This window comes from Engraulis encrasicolus, chromosome 22 (genome assembly GCF_034702125.1).
Source record: "Engraulis encrasicolus isolate BLACKSEA-1 chromosome 22, IST_EnEncr_1.0, whole genome shotgun sequence".
NCBI lineage: Eukaryota > Metazoa > Chordata > Actinopteri > Clupeiformes > Engraulidae > Engraulis > Engraulis encrasicolus.
Window position 1 is genome coordinate 22176002 of NC_085878.1, and position 10000 is coordinate 22186001.

General features: G+C 46.2%; 1 protein-coding gene across 2 annotated transcripts in view; it reads right to left on the bottom strand.

Moving 5' to 3' along the window:
• The window catches only part of ddb1 (damage-specific DNA binding protein 1), a 59823-nt gene that overhangs the window by 24214 nt on the left and 25609 nt on the right, over positions 1 to 10000 (bottom strand). For both annotated transcript variants that reach the window (XM_063188757.1, XM_063188758.1), the window contains 4 exons: positions 9654 to 9762; positions 6389 to 6567; positions 2220 to 2383; positions 1419 to 1526 (listed from right to left, as the gene is read on the bottom strand). In XM_063188757.1, the coding sequence (XP_063044827.1) occupies positions 1419 to 1526; positions 2220 to 2383; positions 6389 to 6567; positions 9654 to 9762 (560 nt within the window). The remainder of the gene's footprint in view (positions 1 to 1418; positions 1527 to 2219; positions 2384 to 6388; positions 6568 to 9653; positions 9763 to 10000) is intronic.

Here is a 10000-nt window from a genome sequence, read left to right on the forward strand (position 1 = left end):
TTTATTGTGGCTCGTCTTTGGTGGACAAAAATAAAATGGATTACTATGAAGTATCACTTTGGCGAACCATTTTGCGGACGTAGTTGGAAGGCGGAAGTTGAAAGAGGTAGGTGCGCCACTTTCGAAAACTCCTGTTGTATCGTACCTATGGTACCTAATGGAAATGTGAACCACTGGATCGACTTGTATGGACCCACACACCACGGCCAAAGCGTTCAAAAGGGTTTTAATGCACGCTAGGAGCTTTAAAACAGGTCAATTACGTGCCCGAAGGGTCAGGTTTTAACCGAAAACAGCGCAATTGAACAACTTTGCGCAGCAGGCATGAAAATTTCTCGCGGTTTTGCCTTTCATCCCTTTCCCTCGGTCCACCCAAGATGGGATATTAATCCAAACTGGCCGGAATTCTCCTTTAAGTCATAACCTGAACCCCAGTGCAACACACACCTTATGTCATTACCTACGCTTGTACAGCAAGCATTTGTAAATGATCCCCTTATCACACAACATCCCCCATAAGGTAGTTATCTGCAAAACGCCACGCAAAACACCTAAGCTATAACCGTGGCCTGTACAGCACAATAATAGAACACAATAGGAGATGATCTCTCTGAACCACAGCACAGTACAGCAAAGCACAGCACAACATACCATACAATGCTTACATTGGAACATATGCTTGTATAGCACAATGCTGGAACAGTCGGAAAAAACACAATAAGAAATCTCTGCATCTTAAATTAAGGCACCTTGGGTTAATCATACAGCAACTTGGCAGAGTGGAAGTTTAGTTACTAACTCCAAACTTTGTCCTTGTGTGATCGTTCTCTATTGTCTCTCTGATCTTTCTCTACTTTAGTGTATTTTTAAATCTGCATATTTGCATTTTTCTGCATATTTTGCAATTCCTGAGGCCAAACAAACATCACCTCATTGTTTTAAAAGCACACATGCCTTAACAGCTGCTGAACTAATGTAAAATGTGTGTGCGATTTCATGCCCAGGAGCAACACACACCACTAGTAACGCAAAAAAGTAAAGAGGGGCAAAAAAAGAAGGTGAGGGCCAAGACATCGACAAAACACAGTCTTGAGGTGATGCCAAAGGCACCTGAAGGCAATGACCTCATTGTCTGCATTAAATAATTGCGATTTATTGGTGGTGGGGGAGGGGGGGGATAGCCCCCTGAGACAAGACATTTCGTTTTCCCCAGCACATACAAAATCTACCTGACAACATAATGTAAACTTATTGATTTCATGAGTACCAGTCATGTGAAAAAGCACCAAAGCCTGGGACGGTGTACTGCAATGCACAACCACATGAACGACACACAGTAGCAACTGACTCGTATAGAAGTTGTGGTAGTCCATCATTGGAACAGTATGGAAGGCCGATGGTGTCCGGGGTGCACTGACCTGTCTGTAGGTCCAGGCCGAAATAGAAGAGAGCTCCGTCTCCAAGGGCGCACAGCAGATAGTGGCTGCCCTCGAACGTGGTCATCAGGATGGAGCGAGGGATGATCTCTGTGGGAGGGAGAAGAGGGGGAGAAGGGAGGGAGGAGAGGAGAGGAGGGACCAGAGGAGAGGACCAGAGGAGAGGAGAAGAGAGGAGAGGAGAGGGGAGGGGAGGAGAGGAGAGAATAGGGTGAGAAGGGTGAGAAGGAGGAGAAGGGAGGAAAGAGACAAGAGGAGGGAGGGAAAAGAGGAGAGAAGAGGATGAGAGGGATGGGGTGGTGGAGGTTAGTGAAATAAGGAGGGAATATCATTTGTTTTATTCTCACTCTCCCTCCCTCCTGACTGGGTCAACACCATTAACCTTATGGTGGAATCACCCTTGTCCCCTTTATTCTTTACCCTCTGAGAAATACACACTAGGACAGTCACGGATATATGCATCCCTGCATTCACACACACACAGCGCATACAAATAGATGTATACATTAGTAAAATAAAAAATAAACAAATAAATGAAGTCAATACCATAGCAGTTTCAAATTCCACACAAAAGGCAATCAATAATCCTTTAACAATTGAGTCTAGTACTTTTTTATATTAACCATTAGCAAATCAAGGCGCTGCATGCACAAGCACACCTGGCCCTATGCTCCTAATGCACATATACTGATCTTCAGCCCCTGTGTCTCCTCAACTCCGCACGCGCACACACACTCTCTCTCTCTCTCTCCACCCCCAACCCATGCCCCCGTGTTTCCTCACCTCCGCCCAACATCTCCTTGTGCAGGGGGCTGAAGCAGGGCAGCTTGAGCACGCGGGCCGAGATGTCTGTCCAGAGGCCCACGGCGCACAGCCAGGACTCGCCGCCGCTCTCCCCCAGCGGGGTGATGTCCAGGCAGGCCACCTCGTGCTCCATCTCTGTGGTGCTGCACAGCGGACGACGAGAAGTTGGAGTAGGAGAAGGTAGAGAAAAGGTCGTTAATGAGCCGTCTGAACATCATTACAGTGTAGCACTCAGGATGGGAGGGTGAAAACTCTGTTGTTGAGGGTGGAAAACACCACAATGTAGAGTCTATAATGTAGCTGGACTGGTGAAACTGCTGACAGAAAATTCACTCGTTCATTATATTGAGCAGCAGTGGTAATGAAAGAACGTAAGAATACTTCATCACTTTTACTAGTCCCGTCTAGAACTTCATGTCAGTCTGTAAATGTCAGTCCTGTGTATGTCTATGACCTGGCATGGTATAGAGACAATAAAAGCTGACTTGACTTGGAAAAAAACCCCATCCAATACAAAGTAGCTGGGTAGCAGAGGAGGAAAGAGGTAGAGAGAGTGTTTTAATGAGCAGCCGGAAGACCCCCCCCCCCCCCCCCTCAGTGTAGCACTCAGCAGTGTAGAACTGGGTGGCACATTGGCTCAGTGGGCCAAGGTGTTGTACTATTACACCATGGACCCCAATTCTATTCGAACCAGAGGTCCATTTCCCAAACCGTCCCCCTCTCTCTCTCCACTCATTTTGTGCTCGTCTCTACGAAAAAGACAGAAAAAGCCCATAAAAATATATTTTGAAAAAGTGCAGAAGCTGCAATGCACCACGGTATGGAACTGGCGTGTCGTGGCCGATAAGCAGGGGAACACGAACCTGAAACATGTACTCCTCCATCACACAGAGGACTATGCACTGCAGTACACACAGTATAGTATGTAGTGTGTGAACTATGTTAGCTGGGTGGCCGAGCAAGGAAAAGGTCGAGAGTATTTTAACGAGCAACTGGAAGGCCACCATCGATGTCGCAGTCAAGACGGTGTAAGCTCCGCTAGGCTGATGTAACTCTACAGTGTAGCTGCGTCAGGCTGCTGACACGCTGTGGAACACCATTCCCAGAACTTACACTCGTTCATTAAAAAGAGGACTGAGTGGGGTATGAAAAGATGGAATTGGATTCATGTCACTAAAGCCATACAGTGAGTTATGTAGCTACCTGTGCAGCGGGAGAATTAGAAAGGTCAAAAAGGGGTTTTAATGAGCAGGCGGTGACAAAAACCCTACTGTGAAACACTCGGGAGTGGAAAACTAGCTGCAGCATACAACTGGACCAGTGAAAGACCCATGGAAGCAAAAATAGAAGAGAAGCCAAGTTCACCATTCATTCCTATGAGCCTGGCGACCAGGAGCGAAGAGGAGTGAAGCGAAAAAGAGTGAAGACAAGAAGACGCATAACCCTATGCAAATGAAGAGAGAATTTACCAGGCAGCTACCAATCAAACAAACAACAACAAAAATGTGTCAATTGATTTGAGTCGCAATTATGACCTGCTGACTGTTGAGCTGTCAGAATATGGAACACTGGATTTCGCCGGGCTTGGCTCATTCGATATAATGTACAACACCAAGCAATCACAGTGTGAGTGCAATGTGAATGCACAGCCTAGGTGCAGTCGTGCACCACATGAACAAACAAGTGAACGATTTGGACACAGAGCACTCCGTGTAGCCGGGATAGTGGGATGCTACAGGGTGCTTAGACTGAAGTGAAGTGCTTCTGTGGGTTTCAGATTTTGTCAAATTTATTTCAAACTTGACCTTATTATTCATGTGCGGCGTCTGCCTGCCAGTTTGCTAGGGCCCTTGTATGTGTTTGTGAATTGCGTGTGTTTGTGGATTGCGTGTGTGTGTGGATTGCGTGTGTGTGTGGATTGCGTGTGTGTGTGTGGTTAACTTTGGTGTGCTCGTCTCTAGGCTGTCAGCTAACCCCATTAGAGATCTCTTGCAAAAGAGCAGAAATTACTGTTAAACGGTTCCAATGCAGAATATGAGGAGAAAAACAAAATTGAGTTATTCCAGAATTCTATTATGTGGCAAAACTAAAGTGCTTCTGAGCAACAACAAAAAAGCATCCTGGGTACAAATGTGTGGGATGATTAATAACTCTCTCTCTGTCTCGGTCTCCTCTCTATGTTTCTTTCCATGTTTGTATCTAGCTCACTCTCTGCCTTTCTCTTCCTCTGTGTTTGGCCCTCTCTCCCTCTCTTTCTCTCTGCTTGCCCCCCTCTCCCTCGCTCCTTCTCTTTCTCTGCACACATCCCTCATTCTACCTTTTCTCTTTGCTTCTCTCTCACCATCACTGTGCTCATCTCTCGTCTTTTTCTTTTTTTCCTCACTGCGTACTTCTTATTCTCACTCAGTGTGTCCCTCTCTCATTCTCCCCCTCTCATTCTGTTCCTCCTTCTCTGCTGTTCCCTGCAGTAGTTAGTGACTGAGTGGAGGGTGATCATTACGATGGTGAAGAGTGTTCCTCCATGTCCACCTGCCGCCAGCAGTAGCACCTGCCAGTGAAGGACCACAACCTGCTCCTATTCAGCACTACTGCTGCTACTGCTGCTGCTGATGACACAGGATAGTGCTGGCATCATTAAAAGTGTTGGCATCATTAAAATTCATACAAAACCACACCAAAGTCCACTCCAGCTGCATTTGCTATTAACAGTATTTTTTGTCATCTGTATGCATTTCTACAGTGTTGGTGAGCACTGTATTGGATGGTAAGTTGGTGTGAGTGTGTGTGAGTGTGTGTGTGTATGTGTGTGTGTATGTGTGTGAGCAGGATGCGGGCAGAGCTGACTTCCTGGAGCTTGCTAGTAGGTGTGTGGGTGTGCTAAGGGATTAGTCTAGCATGCAGGTGTGTGTGTGTGTGTGTGTGTGTGTGTGTGTGTGTGTGTGTGTGTGTGTGTGTGTGTGTGTGTGTGTGTGTGTGTGTGTGTGTGTGTGTGTCTGTGTGTGTGTGTATGGGCTGGTGGTGTAGCTGCCCTGCGTGAGGTATCTGGGGCCTGTACCTGAGCTGCTTGAGCCATCCATTGTGTGTGTGGGTGGTAGGTAAGGGAGTGTGTGCGTACCGGATGCTTGAGTTCTCCTCTGTGTGTGTGTGTGTGTGTGTGTGTGTGTGTGTGTGTGTGTGTGTGTGTGTGTGTGTGTGTGTGTGTGTGTGTGTGTGTGTGTGTGTGTGTGTGTGTCATCAGTAAGCACTACAGCATGCCGTGCACGGGCAACAACACCTGCGTGTGTGCCTGATATCCTGGAGCTGTACAGCATGTGCGTCTGCTTGAGGTCTTCTCTGTGCGTGTGTACCTGATGTGCTTGGGCTCTCTGCTGAGTATCTGCCAGTAGGGCTGCACTCTGCCCACAGCCAGTGCCACCTCTGTGTCTGTGTGTCTGTGTGTGTGTGTGTGTGTGTGTGTGTGTGTGTGTGTGTGTGTGTGTGTGTGTGTGTGTGTGTGTGTGTGTGTGTGTGTGTGTGTGTGTGTGTGTGTGTGTGTGTGTGTGTGTGTGTGTGTGTGTGTGTGTGTGATATGCTTGAGCTCTCCTGTACCTGCTCTGCATCAACTCTCTAGTCACTATCTGCAAGTAGTGCAGCACTAGCCTCACGGCCAGCACCACCTGTGTGTGTGTGTGTGTGTGTGTGTGTGTGTGTGTGTGTGTGTGTGTGTGTGTGTGTGTGTGTGTGTGTGTGTGTGTGTGTGTGTGTGTGTGTGTGGCGTGTACAGTAAGTGTGTGTCTGTACCTGATCTACTTGAGTTCTCCAGCATGCATGCGTGTGTGTGTGTGTAAGCGTGCTCGCCCGTCGACAGGGGGGGACAAAGGGGTATGTTTTCCCGTGCCCAGGGGCACAAAATTGGATCCCCATTACATTGTATGTATTGGATAGTGGGCCTTTTCAGATTACTTTGTCCTGGGCCCAGGAAAAGAATGTCAGCGGCCCTGCGTGTGTGTATGGTAAGTGTGTGTGTTTGTGTGTGTGTGTGTGTGTGTGTGTGTGTGTGTGTGTGTGTGTGTGTGTGTTTGTGTGTGTGTGTGTGTGTGTGTGTGTGTGTGTGTGTATACACACATAGTAAGTGTGAGCGTCTACATAGTAAGTGTGTGTGTGTGTACCTGATCTGCTTGAGTTCTCCGGTGAGGATCTGCAGGTAGTAGAGCACTCTGCCCACGGCGAGCACCACCTGTGTGGGGTTGCAGGCGGCCACGCTGATGTTCCTCCCCTGGGGCTCCTTCCACTCGCTCACCAGGGACTTGCTCTCCTGGGTCACAAGGCGCACCGAGCCCGAAGTAATCTGCCCGACAACAAGGGGAAATGGCCATTACTATTGGTCCAGCGTTAATTTAAAAAAAAAGTAAATTAATAAATAAATAAAACAGTTTGTTTGGTCCAATTAAAACCGCATTTGGGTGATTTCAATTGCAGCAGTGGAGCAGAGTAGAGATGCTTTATTTTATTTATACCAAGGGAAATCAACGGTTAAAAGAACCAATATTGGGGGGACCAATTCTTTATTACAAGCAAAATTCGTGTTGCATAACGAGCAACTATGTTACATAACGGGCAACTCCCCATCAATAAAGCACATTAATTGTGCTGGTTTACAGCTATGTAACAAGTTAACCATTTCAGGGATTCAAATAGCACCGCTTGTTTCAAACACGTCGACTGCCTATTTGCAGCTAACTGATGCAATTCGGTGGACACAAAGCTAACATAGCTACATAGATAGGCGACCAGGTTTGAGCCAATACCCAACTAATGGCAAAATATTGACTTAACACACACGCATGCACACACACGGCAGACGGAAAAGAGGCACATGCTGCTTAAACAACCACACAGACGTTGGAATAAGGTGGTCTAGCAGCCATGGGCAGACTGGAGCCCTTTCAGACACAGTGGTGGTCTCTTCCTCCACAGACTTTGCACACTTAGCAATATCTGCTGAGAGGATGAGGCATGAATTACAATGTCGACGCTTGTGGCTTCAATCGATTCCCGACTCAAATATTTAAAAATGCATTAGGGCCTGATGTGTGAGGGAATGAAACATTCATAACTGAGGAGAGGCTTGTGCTGACATCCTGCTTTCTTGCGGTGGGTAAATGAGCCTTTTATGAGGAAAAGCTTGCCTGGCCACCGCAGAGAGTGCCCTCTCATGGTCAGTTGAAACATAACCATGATCATGCAGTCCTTTACATGGGTCTTTTACAGAATACCTCATGAATGACACACTTCTAGCCATAAAATATGAAATTTGGATCAAATGACTGTTGGCCAAAACACCTCCATCTATCGAACTAAGTGTATGCGCATAGTTACGCATAATGCACTAAGGGTTTTGGTTGAGTGAAGACCGTGATGAGAAACAGAGCAGTATCGAAGGGGTTAATGGTAGCGCCATATGCGGATCCCCTTCGCAAAATCTGATTAACATATTTATTCACCTACCTAACAGTGTTTGAGAAACACACAGCAAGTAAAACAGATATCTGTAAATAACTGTCCACACAAATATGTTCTCACCCGCCTTCAAGTAGACGTGATGAAAACCTTACTTAACTTTCCATCTTCTAACCCACTGAAACTTCATTAACACCACAAGACAGTCAATCCATAAATGTTTGGAGCCTCTGACAACTGTGATAAACTCCTTTTTTAAAGCTTTGCATTTAATTTATGAGCAAATGTGGAGCAGCTTACACTGCATATTCAACGTGTGAGCTCTAATTGCTGCCCATCACAGGGAAGAAACAGCTGCGGGCCGAATACTCTTTCGCTGCTCAAAACGTGCTACGTACGCACATCAAGTCACAACTTTCAAATCAACACAATTTACACCGTGTCGTGCCCATGCTAATGTTGAAGGCAGGCTGGTCTGGCAAGGTCAGGGCAAGTCTGCATAAGCAGCAGGGCTGTCTGAGGCTACTGACCGTCTGGCCTTCTGAACCATACCAGAACTTTGTGCTGCCCGGTTTGGTTATCAGATCATTTGAGAAGATTTGCAAAAAGCAAAATACTTGGCGACACATTGTTTAAGTTTGGGCCGCTCCAAATAATCTCTCATTGTCTCTGCATCTGTAGATGATGGATAAAAACAACCTCTTCCAAGTCATGTGTTGACACTGTCATGCTAAGGCTAGGGGCTGGCTTTGATTAAGGTGACAAGTCAATAAATGGGGGGGAAACACAAAATGTGTTAAATGTCTCTGTCGGTAGAGTACCCACATAAAAATGTGACCACTGTGTAGTACCATGTCCATAGTCTTAGTCATAACCAGAGTTATGGTCTTCACAACCGCTGTGCAATGTTGTCTGGTCCCTCCAGCTATGGCATTGACAATGTCTATATGACACTCGCCACGGCCCATAAAAGCTTATGGAGCCGTGTGGAAAAGCCATTAAAGTTATAGTGGGCCGAGAGGATGTGACCAAAAAGCGGAAAAACAGTCCAATCCCCCGGTGACCGTTCCGCCCTTTAGTATGGAGGACTGCAGCTTGTGCTATGTCCAGGCTTGCAATGGGTCCAGTCCAATAACATCAGTATACTATTTACCAAGGTCGGCTATAGAGCATGTAATATTATGAAATCTTGATTAAATGATTAGTGGTTGCACATAGCTGTTCTCAACAACGTAGCACTAGGTTGAAAACAAAATGGGACACAAAGGACTGGGGTTTGTTTGCCTTTTGTCTTTTATGCCTTTAACCAATTGTGTCCTGGAGCATCATACGTATACGCTGCATTCAAGTTCTTGAGATTTGAGCTGTTTTATTAAAAATGTGGGTATGTTAAAGCTGAATGAACACTATACTTGTGTAAAATGAAGGTTCTAGCTTTTAAATGCAACTTATGTCATGTTTTTATGTGCTTTGGAGGCTGAGATATCTAGGTTTTAATACGGAGAGGGCACCTTTTCTCAAAAAAGGCTTAGGCTAAAATGGGTTAATGTAGATAGGACAGCGAAGAGATGACAGAAAGTAAATTGGGAGAGAGAGATGGAGTAGGATTGAGAAATGACCCTGGGTCCGGCCTGTGAAACCCGTTCGCACATGGTATGGTGCCTTAGCCTATTGCGTCACAACACCCAGCGTCCGCATTCTTCATTCAGGTTTGTTGTGTCGTGTTGGCCCTTTATTGGGAGGAATTAATTTCTTTTAATTGAGTACCCCTGGGTCCTTGGCGTTTCACAGAATGAGTGATGATTTTCTATGGAATGCCTGGTGTTTTACAGAATATGCGATGTTCTTTGGAATGCCTGGTGTTCCTTTGGAGTGCTTGGTGTTCTAAAATTGTGTTTAAGTGTTTTATAGTGTGCATGGTGTTCTAGACAGTTTATTGGAGTTGTAGAGGGGCGCCTGGTTGTAGATGGTTACCTGGATGAGCTGTTGATGGGCCACGTTGCCACAGAAGAAGGTCTGCTGGTTATCCACAAAGCCTGGGAGCTCTGTCTCCTCCACCTCCTCTCCACTCAGCATTAGGACTCTACACACACACGCAAGCGCGCACACACACACACACACACACACTTTCATCAGACACAGCTCAGTGACACAGTCAAAACAACAACTTGTCAATAAAGCAATGACTGAGGCAGCTTTGCTTAACAGTCTGCTAACAAAGTCTTGCATCTTCTGTTAAATGGAGAATCCGCTTCCAGACGGTGGCTTGGACCACCACCAAACACAATTATTTCTTTGTTGCCTCATTTCCAATATTCTCA